This window comes from Girardinichthys multiradiatus, chromosome 14, assembly GCF_021462225.1.
Source record: "Girardinichthys multiradiatus isolate DD_20200921_A chromosome 14, DD_fGirMul_XY1, whole genome shotgun sequence".
NCBI classification, from domain to species: Eukaryota; Metazoa; Chordata; class Actinopteri; order Cyprinodontiformes; family Goodeidae; genus Girardinichthys; species Girardinichthys multiradiatus.
Window position 1 is genome coordinate 17,074,446 of NC_061807.1, and position 18,992 is coordinate 17,093,437.

Genomic DNA, 18,992 nt, shown 5'->3' on the forward strand with positions numbered 1-18,992 from the left:
TTTTTCTACTCGGAAGTCAGATTTTCTGAGTTTTCTCTCAGGTTGGAGGTCTATCAGCTGCACTGAGAAACACAGTGAGAGAGTTGGTGGTGTCAACTTTTTTTTTTTTTTTATGTTTGTTCCTGGCAGTTTGTGTTTCATGAAATATGTGGCACATACAGTATTGTACAACCTCTACTTGTCAACACGTTAGATTCATGTTTGAAAAAAGTCATCTTCAGCCTGTATTCTCATAGCAGTCGGCACCGGACCAATTGGCAAATCTCACAGATTTTTCAACTTGCAACTGAAACCAACGTAATTCCTACAGATAAGCTCTGACTTTTGAGACAAATAAAATAGACCGTATCATATTTACATGCAGTTAAGATCAGGTGCTGACCATTTCATACTTTTGTAGGTTTTGTTGTACCCACTTTGACAGTCGATGACCTGAAGTAATTTTCTATAGTTTACCTTTAGTGTGCTGTTAGAGAATTTGGTTATATGTCAGTCAGCTGATCCGAAAGGGGATCAGAACTACAATCAGTGGAAGTAATCTATATCAAAAATGTTTAGTTAAAGTAAAGCTGAGGTTTAACCATTTTTAGCATAATACTAGCTGTGAAAAGCAAGTAAAGATACTTAATGGTTTCATACAAGGGTCCAAGACGTTTTTTTTTAGTTTTTTTTTTTTTATGACGGATCCAAACGAAGCAAAGATTGGCTCTGAATTGGAAAAAAGGAGAAAACTGATCCAGAGTCAAGAAGATTTTAAACATAACTTTGGGAATAAAGCCATTCAAAACAGGCTTATATTAAAAAAAAAAAAAAAACGTTGCCAACCTTGAGTCGCGATTTTAAACCCTTTGAGTCTAATCCGGTCAATAACACGACTGAAGTCAGGCAACCTCAAAAACATACTCATAAAACATGGTAACATGATAAAATTGTTTGGAATAAAAAGGAGGGTTGAGGCATTTCCTTTTATGTCTTTACAAAAATATCCAGGTAATTCCCTACAAAAATCATTTGGGAGAATGTTTGATCTGGAAAATCTCCCAAGACATTAAAACATTCTGATATGAAGAGGTTAAAAAAAAACTGTCACAAGCTCAACATTTGTCAAATTTGACTCATTACAAAAGATTATCATTTAAAAAGAAAACATTTTATCTGACTTGATTGGGATTGGTTGTGGTTTAAATCCAGCCCCAACCATCTCTTCCTCTGGATGGATATTATTTGAGATTTGCGTGTGAATTTAAACTCAGTTGCTCTGTAATCATCAAAACATGTTCTTATGATTTAAAAACTAAAGTTTTTTTTTTTAATGGTAGATATGGGAAAACCTGACCTGTTGAGTCAGATTGTGGCTGATTTCTAATTTCTAGCGTTCACACGTAAAACCACTTGTTTAAACTTTGAGATATAAGAAAGATTCACCAATAAATAAATAAAAATATATATATTCGAGGTTTCTTATTAGCAGCTTTGAATCCAACAAAAAGGGGTATTGCGAGATTTCCTGATTTGCGTCGAAGGATATCTCGCTAATCTTAAAGTAATTTTTTTATTATTATTGTTATTGTTAATTAAAAATAACATAAGAATTAAAAAAAAGAGCTCCATCAGCTTTTGACCTGCTAATCACCAGTCAAAGCAGATCAAGGGAACATTGGCCTGTTGATGTTGGTGCATCATTAGTAGCTTGTCCGAGAACTCGTTCTACCACACAGCTGAGTGAAAATAACATCTTTTATAAAACCTTTTTCATGTGTCGGATCACTTATTAAAGTAGTAACGTATATCTTCTCTGGTTTAATAACCCTGTTTCTACAGTTACGGCTTATTTAGGCTAAAATTTCTGTTCAGTATCTGGAAATGTGTAATTATTATTTTTTTTCTCCATAATTTTCCTTTGCAAGTTACCGTCTCCTACAGACAGAACCGTGTTGAAACGTAATCTGGGCCGGTCATTATGCACAGTATCCGTCAAAAACGGACTTAAATGTCTTTAAGTTCACTAAATTAGCTCTTTATGACTTGGAAAGCTTTGTAAAATCACTTCTGCAATCATATTTTACTGAACTTCCTGAAATAAGTGTTGCCCAACTATTATTGCGAGGCGCTGCAAATTGCACAAGCCCTACCAGGGTAAATGGGGGAGGAAAAGCACTAAATACTACCAGCATTCGTCATGCATGATTTATTAGGGATTTGTTTTTGCTTCTCCATTTGATGATCGTCTAAGAAGTGAAAATCGTTAAATGTTTCTAACTTGATGCCAACGAGCACCTCGATATTGTCAGGATGTGTGAGCAGTGCTAAAAATGTCAAATCTTGGGTTTTCTTAAAATCGGTTGTTGATGGCCAGATGTTCCCGTTTTCCCAGAGCTGCTTTCAGTTATTAAACCAGATAATTAATTTGTTTATAATGATTAAAAAATATGGGTGGTTGTTGTTGGTAGCTGCACACTAACCCCCTGACATCCACAGTGATTTGTGAACCAAGCAGAGCCTGTTGTTATCACATGGCAGGTCGTTCGTATTTAAAACATAGAGCAAATTGCTGGATTTATAATTTAACAAACCTGATAGAAAAATCAGTGGTCGAAAGAAACCAATTTTTCCTTAATGGACTCCGACTGGTGACCAGCAGGTCAAAACGTCTTGAAGGGCAAAAACAAATCACGAAATGAACCAAAACAGAATAAAACGACACCGTTTTTTCACTTTGAGTTTAGTAAAAATCCGATAAAGGTTGGAGACGTGTGCTTTGATGCATAAATGGGGGTAATCTTGTAATCTCTTAATGATCTGTTTGATCAAAAATAAAACTTCCATCTCTATCAAGGGACCTGCAGCACATTTTAATGTGTCATATTTAATTGTTGGGTTAAAACACATTTTACAGAGATTAGTTTATGTGTCGCAGCCTTTGGAAGGAGAGTCTGAATCAGAAAAAACAGAACTGACCGGTCAGACCTTAAAGAAAGTCATGAATCGGTATTGGCATTTTTAAAAGATGTTTCTCTGACTCAATTTTCCCCTTCGCCATTTTTTTTATCCCTGGTTTTTACAGTTCTCCCAAGCTACCCCCATTTCATACCATTATACAGTTACGTTAGCACTTTACTGTTGTGTACTAGTTGATTTTTCTTGATAGGTCAACATTTTTCAATTAATTATGAAGCGGAACAATCCGAAACGTTCAAACCTCATATGGAGGTAAGTTCTTATTAGTTTCCTAATCCCTGTTCGGGCCTGTCGATACTTAGAATATGAAGGATTGAGGCTTGAAGACTGAAAGATCAAAATGTCAAAGAGGCAACATCACCTTAAAGCACCTTATTCACATCCCAGAAGTTTGACCAAGTTTAAACAAACTATAATAGAGAAAACAGCAGAAGGCATCACAGCATGAAACCATAGAAGAGATAAATATTTGATCAAATTCCTTGTTTCCTTTTGGTGTGCTGCGTTCTGCTAAATATTATTTGCTAGTATTAAAGACAACAGATTCAAATGAAGTTGAAATAACTTTGGAGGTTGTTCATTTGAATGATGGTTTGACTGAAATGTTGAGCCAAAGCTTCAACGTGAAACCAAAACTCTTGTGGCCACATGTACAAATAAAGTGCAGATATTTCTAATTCCATCATTGAGTTTTGTTGAACATTTCTCCAGAAATACAAGTAGAGAAGATTGTTTTTGAATCTTATGTTTCCTGTTCAGGCCAACGTTTGGCTGAATCCCATCAACACCTCTTGCTTCCTGCCTCTATCCCTCCACCCTACATTTCCAAGGAGTAAGGTGTCCTGATTGTTGTTGTAACCTGATTTCAGGGCACTGCGTGGCTCTGTGGTAGAGCAGGTACACCATAGAGAAATGCCATCTGCATTCCTTCTCCTTTTCTTTTTGCTCTTCTTCCTGCCTGATGAATAAAGGCAACCAGTGCCAAGAACATCATTTTTTAAGAGCACATTTCCAAATCCCCTCTTTAATGTAACTATTTTCTCGGCTAATGGAAGGGCAACCAAAACGGCTTGTTATCGCAGTTTTTCCATGAAATTTTATGCAATATCTGCATAGAAGCTCTACAACAGAATGACCCCGAAGGCGTAATGATACATTTCTCGTTTGTTTATTTAAACGTCCGTTCGGTTGCAAGGTCATTTTCTCTGGTATGGAATCCCAACAATATTAGTTTATATATTTTTATACAAAAGTTGGATGCTTCCCTTTTCAATGCAGCTTAAAATCCCCTCTTTCTATTGTAAAATCTGCTGACCAGTCGCTGAGATAAATGGGAATCGCTCTTAGAGCAGCCGTCGTCCAGCATTCGCCTTCCGCTTGGCTGTAACGGTTTATTTTTCCATTTCAATCTTAACTTTCCAAGGAACGAAATGGGATCCACAGCCGCTGGTATTAAACATATGCACGTATTAGTCATAGCTGGCTGCCAATAATGTATCTGATTTCTGTAAATTGCATAATAAGTACCTTTATGAAACAAGGAAGTGTGTTGGTGTGTGTGCTGCAGTAAAGATGCAGTCATTGTGACCGCATTTCTTGGGCTTTAGTGCGTTATTGAGTCCATCCTACACTGGAAAGTTTAGGTGCAGAAGGCGTATGTGTTAAAGCACCAGTGGTGGTGGTTTACCCTGTAATGGAAAATAATAAGACGTGTCCACACTTTCTCAATGGCAAGTACAGTTGGGGATGAAAACGCACTTTGAGTTTAAGTGGGAGTCCTGCTGAAATTCACAAGAGTCCCAAGTATGTGGTTTGTTTGCTCCACTGCTACGATACTGCTATTATCTTGACAGTGAACTGGATTTGAAATGCAGGGAAGAGAAAACCAAATAGTTTTAACATGAGGGTGTAATGCTCCGATCCAGTGGCGTGATTTCTTGAAAATAAGTGGCCTGGATGTTGTTTTTGTTTCCATGACATTTTCAGGAGTTATCCCCCTGCCAGCTGCCTGGCTGCAGAAGCAGCTGGCTCACAGCGTTGCTGAAATCGACCGTCCGCTTTTCTGAGTGGAAAATCTGCTTTGAACATGAAAAGCTCCCAGCTTTCACTGAGTGGTAGACAAATGTAGGTTTTAAATTGTTCTGTGGAGAAATGCCACAGAGCCTCGCTCTCCGCTCAGCGTGCCGTTACCGATTGATCGAGCTGCGCCGGGACGTCTCGGCGCGTCCCGGCCGCGCCGGTAATAATAGCACGTCAGTGTTTTGCTTGGGAATAAACTAATTATAGCAGTTTCCATCTCGATGCGAAGCTGCGCTGTCAACCGGTATAAATACATCGAAGTGTTCATTTATATCCTCAGATTTCTTTTTGAATTTCTCTGATCCCGTCTCTAAATCTCTGCCTTTCTTTTTCTCCAGGCCTGCGAAGGGAGGAGGACAGGAAATTAAGGAGATACCTTGAAGGTCTCCGTCAATCCACATTTCAGCTGGAGCGCGAGGAGGAAAGCCGCAGAGGAGGAGAGAAAGGAGAGGAGGAGCGCGAGTCGTGCCTGCGTTTGGCAGCTGTTCCAGCAGCCGCTTGTGTTGTTTCGGCTGATCGTTTTTTTTTCTCTTTCCTCCTGCGTCGGCCTTTTTGTTTTTTGATGAACAGATTCATATTTCTGACTTTAATGTGAGATGCAACTGCTGTAAAACAAAAGAACGGAAACATTATATCTTGGAGAGAGCTTTCTTTTGGTTCCATTCTTGATTACCGAGGTTCTTTTTGTTTATTTTTTTATGTTTTACAACTTTTCTCAGCTGTGAGTAGCAGGAGCTTCCATTCTCCCAACCATCATCAAAGCCCTTCTTTCCGTAGTTAGGACCTGATAACCTGGTATTCCTCAAGCACCTGAAACTGGCAGCTATTCTCTTCGTCTTTGTGTGTTTGGGGAGTTCTTCTGTGACCACAGCTTAAGCACCACTCAGCCTTCTAGTCACCTAAGCCTAACTAAATCCAGCCAGCTCTAGCCTGGTCCAGCCCAGTCCAGCCTGCTCCGATTATCTGGACAGGGTAAGGAAATCAAAAGGACTTTCATTGCTTTGTCGGCTCTAAATATGTGTTAAAATATTTCTGTCATTTTTTTCCCCTTAGATACTCAGTTCTGTTTGGACGTGAGGAATATGACTGCTGAGACTCTTAACTTCGGCCCAGAATGGTAACTGATTCGCCGTTGTTACATTTGTGCCGCTTCTGAATAAAAGTGGGTGAAGGATGATGATCTGCCTGTTCTGCAGATAAGCATCCATGCTTGAGGTTTCTCGTTTTCATCAACTCCGACAAGGAGGTTATGTCACTGTCAGCGTTTGTCCGTCTGTCCGTTTGCAAAATATTTAGCGTGACCTTTTCAGACTAGATGGGTTTAAGAGAAGGAACAGATGATTAGATGTTGGTGGGGATGCGGAGCGCCATCTGGATCCTGGATTTTTTTTTTCTTTTTCCCGAGGAGTCGATGTCCTGTAGGTTTTCTGCAGCAAGAGTGCACTTGAGCTGAGCAGGGAGAGAGGAGGGAAGGATTGTGATTTTTTTTTTACCGCATCACTGCATGTGTCCCTGCGTATTTTGTCGTATCTTCCACCCCTCCGTACTTCTAAATACAACCAAAAACTTTTTAAATTCTGGATTCACCAATCAGAGCTTCAGGGGGCGGTTTCAGATTTGAATCTGACCCACCACATGTGGAAACGGTTTGAGACGTCTCCTTAAGAACTAGAATTGACCACAGTTGAAATATATATTTTTTCCTTATTTCTGAAAAGTTTAACTTGAAGAAAATGTGAAGAAGAACGAGAGAAAGACTTGCCTGGCTTCATAGAGCAGGTTTAACAGAGTTACAGCGGCTTACTGCAGCTGGTTGTCGTCTCTTCAGCTGCTCATCATCTATGGTACCATCAGGTAAAGTGACTGTAAGCTATCTGGATATGAAAGAGAGAAATTTTGATTTGAAACTCTGTGCACAACGTCCTGCTTTGCCTCGTTTTGACAGTCTGCTCAAATTGATGGTCTGACTGGCGCACTCGTTCCAGAAGCACCGAAGAAGCCCCGTCCACATTTAAATGGTTAACGTAGCAGCTTTTTGAGTTCTCGGTAGAAAAAAGATAAGGTGGTGCCGCACTGGTTTCATCATTTCATGGTCCCATCTCATAGACCATGAAATGGTCTTTAAAGCATAACATCTTAATATGTGGGCTAGGCAAAGTTGGAGTGATTAAAGACTCTTTAAAACATCGTTTATTTGTGAAAGTTTTATTCTTTTTATGTAACAAACCCATAGAAATGACTGTTAAATGCAGGGTTCCTGTGCAGTCTGGAAAAGGGTGGAAATTGATTGCACTATTTTTGAGGTCTCAAAGTATGAAAATAGTAAACTTATTGTAAACTATTTTGTGTCCTTCCTTCATTTCTTCCTTTTTTGTCTATCCTGCCTTCTTCCTCCCTTCTTTTTTCTTTCATCCTTCCATCATTTTTCTTTCTTCCCTCTTATTCCTTGGGTCCTTTTTCCTTCCTTTCTGCCGTAATTCCTTGTCCTGCTTTCTTCTGCTTCATTTCTTGCATCCTCCTAGCCTTCCTTCCTTCCTTTCATTCTTCCTTATTTTCATCCTTCCTTTCTTTCATCCTTCCCTCCTGTTCCATGGGTCCTTCCTTTCTTGTTTCCTAATTCCCGTCCTTCATTGTTTCCTTCCTTTCTTCCCCTGTTTTGGTCTCTTTTTTTTTTTTTTTTCTGCCCGTTTCTCGTTTTCCCGGATTCCATATTTAAAGCCTGCTCTCTGTAGAAATGTTTGCTATGAATTTATAGTGAACTTTAGTGAATTTTTATATTTTAAGGTGAACACAGGCCTGGAAACTCTGGAAAGTTTATTCTGGAAAGGTCTGGAATTTTTCCATTAAAAATGTGTCGTAACACTCTTTTTGCAGTGGTAAACTGACAGATATTACTGTGGATTATCATGTAATCCAGTTGCTGTTGTAGTTAGAAGCAACTAGTTCATATTGAGACTAGTTGAAATGTTGGTAGGTCCATCTCTCTCTCTCTCGCTGCTCTTTCCTCTGAATATTTGTGTAGCCATTATATGAGGAGGGGAGGGGGTTCGCCTCCAGCTTGGTAGCCCTCCGTCTCCATCGACCTGTTACTTCTGTGTGCATTCTTGATGCTCTGCCAGCCTTGCAGAATATTTGCCTCTTCACACATCTGCAGCAGCTTTCCTCTCCCCTTGCACCTCCTTTTTAATCCAGCGTCAGAGCGAGATCAGCACGCTCCCCACCAACGGCTGCCCGACCTGAATGTTTACACGCCTTTTTATGCCTGTTGGTTTTACCAAGCTATTCAGATCGTCTGAGGTTTTGTTGGCAGTGGGTTGGGCAATGTGTCGGTCGCAGTGGAAGAACTCGGAGTGAAAACAATCGGGACGACAGCCGGCGAGGATTTAACGTTTACTGGAACAGCCATTATTAGGAAGATGATGTTTAGGTTCAAATGTGTGGATGGCGTTCCAGATGTTTTCCCTTTCATTAGAGTAAAGACAAGAGAAATGCCTGAGGTCACCTGAATGCATTTATTTGTAACCCCTCCAGGGATCCGACACGGCCTGCAATTTGATTTCAGTTATTTCCAGGTCCGGATAAGCATAGAGAAACTAAAAGAGCTGCCGGTCTTTCTTTCCTACCTTGTCTCCTTTCTTTTGGCCTTCTTTGTCATTTCTTATTTCCTTAAAATTAACTTTAAGAGCTGTGGAAAAATCTGGAATGTTCCCATGCAAAAATGTGTAGGAATGTTTCCCCTCCTACTGGTGTTTCCTCAGCTCTCCCCTTAATATGCAGATGACTCGTTGCTTTACGTCTCTCTACTATTTTTGATATGCTGAATGCCACCAGCCAGCCTTTCTTGAAGCTTTCGCTCACCTCTTACATTCCCATCCCTCTCCCACCTCTACATCTCTGAGCTGCATATGGTTCTGATATGGGTCTGTGGAGGCTGTGAATAGAGCCATTGTTGAGCCTTGGAAGCTTGCCCACTTGTAATGGCTTATTAAAATGAAATCTTCAGGTTGGAAAGCTACTAGATCATCAGCGCTGAGCTGATTGTGTCCCTAGAAGCCTGTGCAGGAAAAAGACGGATTTCCTACAAATTAGGACAGGATGGATGGGGTTAAATTTCTTTTCCCGAAATGACGACTAATAAGGAAAGAATACAACTTGTTTTTTTATCTTTGTACAAAGCCAAATCCAATTCATTTCTCGGATTTGTATCAAAAAAATGTGCGAAAGGTTCTGAGCCAACAAATTTCTGAATATGTCTGTGTTTCCTTTCCTCAGGCTTCGTGCACTGTCCAGTGGGGGGAGTGTGACGTCTCCCCCTCCTTCCCCCGCCATGCCAAAGTACAAGCTGGCCGATTATCGCTACGGCCGAGAGGAGATGTTAGCACTTTATATCAAAGACAACAAGGTCAGAATGTTGTACATGAATAGTTGATCTCTCATTTCTTTCTGGTATTCAAGTACCTGATTTCAGATCTCTGTGTCGTTTGACCTTCATGTCTTTTGCGGAAATTCTCATCTAAAAACACATGAAACCTGTTTGTAGGTCTTTGGGGTTTTTGGACACCGTTTTAAGTCTTGAAAGGCAGTTTGTTCCTCCTTAAGCACAGGCTGTTTTTCTTTCCAGGTCCCAGAGGACATGCAGGATAAGGAGTTTGCTGCTATTTTGCAAGATGAGTCCATGCAGCCCCTGGCATTGGTGCCTCTCACCGAGGAGGAGCAGGTCAGCCTTCACACACATTGATAATCTGACCGCTGTTCCAAGCTTCCTTTGCCCAGTAGAGCATCAAATGTTAAGTGAGCTCACATTTCTGACATTCTTCTGCCTTTCTCTTTTCGCTCTCTCTGCAGAGGAACTTCTCCATGTCCGTGAACAGCGCAGCAGTGCTGAGGCTCATGGGAAAGGGGGTGGGAGGGACTGCACCCGCGGGAGTCGTCCGTGGACGAGGGGCCACTCGAGGTGGTCGAGGTGAGGTCAAACCCTTTAAGAGAGCAGTTCTGTTGACCCTAAAAGTCTGAAATACTTCCAACTTTTCTTTAATTACTGTTAGAAGTATTCATACAGCGTGAGCTTTCCAGTTCAACCACAAGCTTAATATATATTTTTAGGATTTTATATGGTTGGTCAACACAAAGTAGTTGTAAAGTAGGAGCAGAATACGTGGTTTTCAATTTTTTTACAAGTAAAACTGCAGCATGCATTTGTATTCAGCACCCTTTACTCAGATGCCCCTAAAAATATTCCAGTGCAACAAAATGTGTTTAGAAATAACATAATTAGTAAATAGTAAATACAGCTGATTTGTGAAGGATCATAAAGACGACCTCATGGTGAACCTGGCGGTGGCAGCATCATGCTGTGGGTATATTTTCATCAGGGACGGAGGGAGCTGGTCAGAGTTGATGGGGTAAAATAGATGGAACTAAATAAAAGGCAAACCTGGAAGAAAAGCTGTGAAAGACTGGAGACCAGGATGGAGGCTCGCCTTCCATCAGCACAACGACTCTAAGACATACTGCCAGAGCTACAGAGAAATGATTTAGATCAAAGCGCGTTCACAGATGTTCTCCATCCAATCTGTCGGCAGTTTCAACCATTTTGCAAAGAGGAATGGGTAAAAACTTCAGTTTCTGGGTGCAAAGCTGGTAAAGTTGTTCTAGAAAGTTTCAACCCAGAGGGAGCTGAATGCAAAAAACCCGCCACACTTTTAGGATTTCCTAACTTAAAAAGAAAAGTGTACAATTTTGTTGCAGCTTTTTAATCCTGCAAGGCCTAATGTGACAGTAATCGAATGCAAGCGTTGAAAAATATCAACTTTAGTTTGATAGAATTTGGAAAGCTGTAAATTAGCTTAGGGTATATTTCACAGCACATGTTGGGCTTGGAGTATTTGTCTTTAAATAGTCTAAAAGCAGCAGCTTTGTAGTAGAGGAGTAAAAAAGGATCAAAACAACAAGCTGGTTTAGCTGAAGAAGAGAAATCCACCAACGCGTCCAACATCAACATCAGTTGAGTCTGAAACGCCTGGCCGAAACTACAATAGCTATTCTTTGAGCAAAGTAAAACGGTTATCGAAGGCAGCTTCTCAAGTGTTTGTTTCCTCTCTCCACCATCTGTACGCTGCACACTTCCTTTTCGCATGCTGAAATAAATCTCCTTTTGTCCAACGACACCTGCATAAAACGTCTGAGCTCAGGAGCTTTCCTTCTCCACACACGGCGCTCTGTAAACACCCAGCCTCTGGTTCTGTGGTGTGGGAGATTTACCTGCTGGTTAATCTGCAAACAGCCTTCTTAAGGCCTAACTAATAGCAAATATTAGCTTGAGTTTGGTGCTGCGTCGAAGCTATTATTGTCTACCCCGCAGGGTGGAGGTGTGCTAGCTGCTCAGATTATTCACATTACTCAGGAAACTAAAGCGAGTTTGTGTTGGCCGATCCAAACCATTTCGATTCAAAATAACAAAGTTATTACTGTTTATGTAAGGCAAGATTCGTGGCTTTGCAGCTACAGGCGAGACTAGGTTCAGTATTAAACTAAAGATGAGTTTCCTCCCACCCTGCTTCTCAGAAATCTTTAAAGGTCATCTTCATTCTCGTAAGATGGTCACTATTGAGCTATCTGTGTTTATTTTTTCTTTCATCCTCCTGGGAAATAAAAAGAAAGAAAGAAAAGGAGAACCAGGCTGTTTAAGATAGAAAGTCAGATCTTAGTTATTTTAACTTGGTTTTGATTGATAACTTTACATTGGTTATTGGATATAGGATTAACCTTTCAGCCACATGTTCCTTTTTTAAAATGTTCTTATTTGTCTTAAAAACAGGTTTTTAAGCATCCGATTATGCACACTTCCTTCTTAATCTATGCTCTGTTATTAATATTTTATGTATTCATAAAGTGTTTTACAAACCAAAAGGCAATCGAAGGGCTGTACAGTTTTATAATAAAATAGATCATAAAAGCAAGCAATAAAACACAAGGTTGCCAACATAAGCAATAAAAATCAGCAATAAAGAGCACAGAAGAAACGAGGACAGGCCCAATGGTCCTGCTCTTTAGAATTAAAAGTCAGCTTAAAAATATTTCAAGTTCCAGCAGAGCTGCGCAGAAAGAGGGAGACTGATCCTGAGCCCAGAGGGCTGCAGCTGAGAAAGCTCTGCCTCCTCGGTTCCCCAGCCGAGTCCTGGGGACACCAGGGTCTTCTGGTTTAAAGGTCTTAAGAGTTCTACCGGGGATGTGTGGATGTAAAAGCTCTTGGAAGTAAAGAGGGGCCAGAACATTCAGACATTTAAAAACTAAAAGCGAAATCTTGAAAACAGTTCGAAAAGAAACGGTCAGCCAGTGGAGGGAAAACGAACCTGGTGGGACGGGTTAATGTCGTCTTGTACCTGTCAGCAGGTGGGCAGCTGAAGATGGTGAAGGTGAGACTGGTCCGTCCCACCATAGAGGGAGTTACAGTAGTCCAGTCTAGAAGTAATAAAATCTGAATAACTCTTAAGGTCATCATGACGAAGATAATTTCTGACATTACTAATAAGCCCCAGATGATAAAAGCTTGAAATGACTAATGCACTGAGCTGTTTATTGAAGATTCCTAGCAGCACCGCTGCTTCCCGTCAGCAGGTCAGACCCCTGTCTTCATATCATTTAAATAAAGGTCAGCTCCATCCATCCATCCTCTTGCATCTGCCAGACGCTTCAACAGCCTCCCCACTGACAGGGATCTGCTGGATTTTGCACGATTCTTCATCTAAGCCGAGTCTGCTTGATATTTTCAATAAATGCAGTTGTGGTATTTTCATCTCTTTTGTTTCCCCCACTCTTGAGTTTTAACGCGTCGGTCTAAAATGTCGCTGAACTCTGGTTGTAAAAGGAACAGAAAATCCATCCAACTGGACAAACGCGTCCTGAGTGGGAATGCATGGGAGTTCAAATATAATAAACTCACTTGATCAAATATTGGATACAAGCAGTTTTTTTGTGTTTGCAACATTGCATACAGAACTCTAATGTGAGCCAATGCAAACTGTTTGTGTGTTAAACGTTTCCTGTCCTGTCGGGCCCTTGACCTCGATCCTCTGTGTGGTTACATGCAGGCCGAGGCCGTGGTGAAGGGGGATTCTACCAAAGAAGCATCGAGGACACAGAAGTGGGTTTTAGTCGCAACGTCCGAGAGATACACCGCAGCCAGAGCTGGGACGACCGGTAGGAGGAAAACTGAAAGCAAAATACTTTATTTAAAGAGATACCTTCAGAAATATTAGCAAAGTCGGGACTTTTAAGTGATCTAAATAAATCTATGATCAGTTTTTTTTGGCATGGATCTTTTCTCATCTACTCTTAACTCAAATCATACATTTTATTTGTTGTGCACTGCATCTTGTGTTCATTCCATAACCGGTGCGATTTTTTTTTTTTTTTCCCACCCATTTCCCGCCTTTCCTCAGGGGCGAGCGTCGATTTGAGAAGCCGCTGCGGCGGGAGGTGGGGCGTCCCAGTTTCGAAGAAAGCAGTGGTCCCGCGGGTCCTGTGAGGAAGGAGTACACAAGGGCCGACAGCGATAACTGGCGCACCCTCCGCGAGGAGCAGGAGGAGGACGAGGGCGAGCCGGGAACCAATTGGAGACTCTCTGGAGCCCGCAGGGACGGTATGGAAAAATCTTGTCTTGTAGTGAAACGTCAACTTTATATTTGGAGAAATCAAGATAAAGAGGAATAAAAACAGCAGCTTTGGCTTTCAGATACAATCTAGAGACCCAACCTATCAGCTAATAATCATAAGAAATGTTGTTCTTTAGAGAAGAAGACATAGTAGGAACAGCTTGGTGATTGCTTTTACTAATTTAACTAGGAAACCTGATGTCGTTTTTCTTTGCTGTTTGGCAGTCTTATATTTAGGGAACCTATACTGACACCTAGAGGCTGTAAAGAGATTTTCACCACACAGTTTGAAACCGGTTATGTTTGGGATTCCTGACTCTTGAAATAAAAATTTGGAACTTGATTTCAGCGTTTTTCAGGACCGAATGAATATCCAGGAAGGTTATTAAGAATACGTAATATTAATATTTGAAGACTTTTATTTCATATTCTGTTTTCTAGAAGATATAAATCCGAATTCCTCAAAATAATTTGGTACCAGGGTTCCTACACGTTCTTAAACAGGATGGAAAGTATGAGGACAAGTAAATAGAATAAGGAAAAAGTCAAAATCATTTAGTTTAGTGAAGCATTGCCAACATGTAGGCTGAAAATAACAATAACCTGGAAGAGTTTAGTTGTTCGTCCAACCAGCGCTTTTTAGATGACCATAGAATCATGTACAAAGTAGCTATGATGTCAGCTTTTTTTACATCTAACACATAAAGTGTTTAGGTTTAGCATTTTCAGGAGATGGTGTTCTTTAGAAACAAGTTGCCTCGCGCCTCTGTAGATGTTTTTTAGTTAAAAGCTTCGCAGGCCAGATTCCTCTGAAATATTCAGGTTATAGGAAAACAACTGGAAGAGGTTTTCCCCCTGCTGTGATTTATATGGATGTTAATGTGCATTTAAGACCCGATCAGTATATCTGCTGTGAGTTTGTCATAAACTTTGATATAAATATGTTTGAACTGGGACACAAATCTGGAGTAGAATGGGATGAAGTGTGACATTTGTAAACCAAAAAAAAATCAATCAGAGGACCGGAGGATCTTTTCCGAAAACATTTGTAAACCCTAAGCTGAGACTGTTGCTTTTTCATGTCTTAGATGGTGGTCCTCGCTCAGCGGGCTGGCGGGATCATATCGGCCCAGGTGAAGGTCGCCGAAGGAAGTTTGATTTCGACTTCCGGGACTCCGAGGGTCACGGTGCTGGCCGCCGTCGTGCAGGGAGCGAGGGGTTGGAGGATGACAGGGACGGCCTGCCTGAGTGGTGCACAGATGAGGAGGATGGAGAGATGGGCACGTTTGACTCGTCGGGAGCGTTCATGCCCATGAAGGTATGTGTGGGAAATGTACTTTTCAAATAATCAGATTTCTTTTTAACTCACCAAGACAACTTTTAAAAGTGGGCACATTTTTCCAATAAATATGGGTCCTTCCCATTCAGTTGTTTCTAACCTTTCTAACGATGTTTACCCGCTGTCTGCATCACGCAACCTGTTCCGCGCCGTGCCCACACGGTTTTCAGTCGAAACACGGGTCATTACATTTTATGACGTTCAAAGCGAACCACCAAGTCCATAAATCAGAGCAACCTTTTTCTTTGACTTCTGTTTGCACACAATTAACGGCACATGTGCAGCTGTATCCACATGGCGAGTAAACATGCTAACCTTAGCCTAGCGTTGGAGGAAAACCATCGTAGTCAGCAGGACCAAGACGAGAGTTTATTGGAGGCTGTAAACTTTATGTATCTGGTGCTGTCAAGAAAAACAGATGCTGTAGCATTTGACACACCATAGGTGAGTGAATTCGGTGAGGTGTAATAATAGTGAAATGTAGTGTGTGATTTTAAAGCTACCGTGTTTAAGTATTAACTCTCCATTGATCTTTAATGTTTTATGTGGATCTGTGTTAAAAGTATGATTTTATTTGAAGCTCTGTCAAAGTATGTGACATACTCCGTTTTTTCCGGGGGGTTTTTTTTTTTTGTTTTGTTTGTTTTGTGGCAGAAGGGTGGTAAGGAGACAATCTTGGAAGAAGAGTTTGAGTTTAAGGGCATAGAGGAGGAAGAAGAGGAGGAGAGCTTTCCCGATGCAGAGAGGAACAATGGAGAAGGAGATAAAGAAAAGGGTGAGTATTTACCCTCAGAGAATTTGATAACCAACAATCCTGGTTCATCATTTAAAGTCTCAATCGTTCTTTCCTTCCCCTCAGCTGCTCATATAGAGAATAAAAACACCCTTCCTGCTCCAGGGGAGGACCAAATGAAGCCAGCAACACCCTCCTGCTCCCCCCCAGCCCACTGTGCCCCGCCATCACTGGAGCTGCAACCTGGAAGTGCTGGTCAAGTGATGGATTCTTCTCAGTTGAACAACAGCCACTCTGTCAAGGCCAGCAGCGCCCCTGGTGACGGTATGTTTCTACCGCCGAGCTTTCGGGTCGTTGGAAAGCTGCAGTGTGTTTGTTTCGGCACACAGTCAGGTGGTTTCCCTGTTCTCAGTCTGCGTAATCATAGAAGATGTGGGCTTAAATGAACTGAAACGAGTTCTTTAGACGCACACCTGAGTTTGTAAACGAATGACAGATTCTGACTTATAGCCTGATAGCTCTGGTCCAGCATGTTATTTTCGTCGGGCTCGTTGGGTATTACATTTTGTTCTGATACAGGATATTTTTATCCCCGGTCATTTAACACCTTGTTTACTGGAGTTGCTGTTTTTACTGGATCAGATACAGAGACACCAGGCGGCTCTGCTGCTCACATCAATTAAAACCCGTCTCATGAACCGAGAAGCTAAAAATAGCCCCCATTGTTTAACTCTTTGTTTTTTCTTCCCATCTCTATGTCAGACTTTGCCTCCGTCGGGGGCTCCAAGGCCCAGCTCAGCCCCAGCGTCGCCACGTCCAGCTCCTCTTCCAGCCTACCTCCCCCACCCTCTTCCTCTGCTGCTCCGCTCCTCCCTCCTTCTGCAGGAGACCCCGAGGACGATGAAGGCCTGAAACACCTGCAACAGGTTTGAAGTCAAGCTGCACATTTAAAGGGTCTTTTGCATAATCATCTTAAATTATGGATGAGGAGAAGTAAAGACCAAAATGAATCATTTAAGTAGTTCTAACATAGAAAACAGTTTGACTGTTGCAACCTGTTTCACAGTTGTCCCATTCCACTGCGGGGGTCCAATACCAGGCTGTTTATGTAAATAAGAGGGTCCTCCTACAGTATCAGTGTTGCCAAACAGAACAGCAGCGCCAGGAATCTCTCTAATCTTTCAAGAATCATACACTTTCCAACCGATTTCTAATGCCTCACAGTAGTGCAGCTGTACCAGACTTTAAATTAGTTTTGTTTTTGCTGACCCAGACTTTCATGTTTACTTGCTGACAGAGTTGAAGAAAAACAGCTTTAAACTAAAGTTAATCCTGGAAAAGGTTCCTGCAGTGGACACACACTTTTAGAAAGAAGGTATAGAATAAAAATGTGTTTCCACTGCAGGAGCGGGGTAAAACCAGTGTTACCAGTGTTAATCTAGCTCAGAAAAAAGAAATCCCTGGTAGGGAGGAAGTGGCCATGAACTATAGGTGGAGTTATGTGGCTAAACATTTGCTAATGGTTGGAGATTGCCAGCAGTTTAAACTTCTTCACAGTTCCTACATCCTGTTAACTTTAAACAATATGATAAGAGCAGCTGGTATTAGTGTGCAAACACACAATTCAAACCCAGTGTTACCAGTGTTGAATATCAAGTCTTTTTTACTATGTTTCCAGTCAAATATGTGGATAAATCAGCTATGTTCAGTGGACATGGTCATTAAAAGAAAACCATTTTTAAGGAGTTTAACCAGTAATGCTGTAATATTTACAGCATCTCTTAGGGCTTCACATCATGTTTTCCTGATACCATACAACTTTAGCTTTTACGTCCTGAAATACAAATGAAAAGATCACATGGGGATAAGTAGAGCAGGCTTTAATTATTTAAAAGATGTATGTTACGACCTTCCTCTTATCAGTAATGATTTAAATTCAGTTTGAGACTGAAACTGGTGTAAAATAATCACAAAGTTTGGTCTTTTTATATCACTGGGTTGTAGTCCTGACGGGAATGTTTTCTTTCCTGCTCTCTTTGTAATGGAAGTAAACCTTTTAATTCATTATTTGTATTACAGTCACACTTATGAATGGAGTTTGCAGTGACTTAACTTGAGTTATAAAGTGTGACTGCTGTGACAGATTTGTTGGTTATAGTATTATTCATAAAAATCACAGCTTTTTCTTCCAGTGACTTGAATCCCTTTCTTTCTCTTTTCCTGTCTCCCAGACATAAAGATGTCCGACTCGGAACGATTTATTTAAAATCTATTAAAGTTACACAACTTTAAGTGACTCTACTATGCTTCAACATTTTAATCACCGTGATTCAATTTGAGATGAATATTTTCTTAGTCTAATGGCACTTTTCTGTTTTTTAAAACCTATTTTGGACACTGCTGCGGTGGTCAGCAAGCCCCCTCTTCAGATTACCACTGCTGTACTAATGACAACGTTTGAAAGCCTTTAACTGTAAATTATTCCCTCTATACAGCTGGAATTGAAGAGATTAACAGGCTATGGGGGGCTAATACTGGCTGTAGTCTCCCTTCAGCAACTGTAATTTGCATAAGGAGCGTGATTTTTTGTCGCCCACAGTGGAAGTTCACAGAGCTGACAGTCAGGGTCAGATACAAGGTTCTGGGAATTAAAGTTCATTTAGGGTTACGTAGTGGAAGCACACCTTAAATAATGACTCTGTTTGTAAATATGCACAGGAGGCAGAGAAGATGGTGGCGTCGCTGCAGGACACCTCCTTGGAGGAGGAGTGTTTCACCCAGGCTCTGCAGCAGCAGCAGGAGAGCAGGAACACGGCGGCGGCTCTGCCATTATCTCACGAAGCTGCCATGAAGTGGTTCTACAAAGACCCGCAGGGAGAGATCCAGGGTACATTTTAGCACACTATTAAATGTGACCGTTTTCTTATCTGTCGACAAAATGTGAAAAGACAAAACCTGCAAGATTTCTGTTCACCTGCTCCACAGGTCCGTTCACCACGGTGGAGATGTGCGAGTGGTTCCAGGCCGGCTACTTCTCCATGACCCTGCTGGTGAAGAGGGGCTGCGACGAGGGCTTTCAGCCCCTGGGGGACGTCATCAAGATGTGGGGCCGGGTGCCCTTCGCCCCCGGGCCCTCTCCGCCGCCCCTGCTGGTGAGACAGCTTCCGCCAACGCAGCGTACACAGCCCAGCCGGGGGTCCGCCGGGACGGTGAGTTTAAACCACGGATA

General features: G+C 41.5%; 1 protein-coding gene across 3 annotated transcripts in view; it reads left to right on the forward strand.

Moving 5' to 3' along the window:
- The window catches only part of gigyf1a (GRB10 interacting GYF protein 1a), a 39,658-nt gene that overhangs the window by 1,408 nt on the left and 19,258 nt on the right, over positions 1–18,992 (forward strand). For 2 of the 3 annotated variants that reach the window (XM_047385460.1, XM_047385462.1), the window contains exons 2-14: positions 5,376–6,009; positions 6,091–6,154; positions 9,310–9,439; positions 9,659–9,754; positions 9,883–10,000; positions 13,128–13,236; positions 13,479–13,678; positions 14,780–15,009; positions 15,685–15,805; positions 15,890–16,087; positions 16,526–16,689; positions 18,482–18,650; positions 18,749–18,972. In XM_047385460.1, coding sequence (XP_047241416.1) covers positions 6,120–6,154; positions 9,310–9,439; positions 9,659–9,754; positions 9,883–10,000; positions 13,128–13,236; positions 13,479–13,678; positions 14,780–15,009; positions 15,685–15,805; positions 15,890–16,087; positions 16,526–16,689; positions 18,482–18,650; positions 18,749–18,972 — 1,794 coding nt within the window. In that variant the 5' untranslated portion in view covers positions 5,376–6,009; positions 6,091–6,119. The remainder of the gene's footprint in view (positions 1–5,375; positions 6,010–6,090; positions 6,155–9,309; positions 9,440–9,658; positions 9,755–9,882; positions 10,001–13,127; positions 13,237–13,478; positions 13,679–14,779; positions 15,010–15,684; positions 15,806–15,889; positions 16,088–16,525; positions 16,690–18,481; positions 18,651–18,748; positions 18,973–18,992) is intronic. The other variant, XM_047385461.1, reaches the window with a different exon arrangement.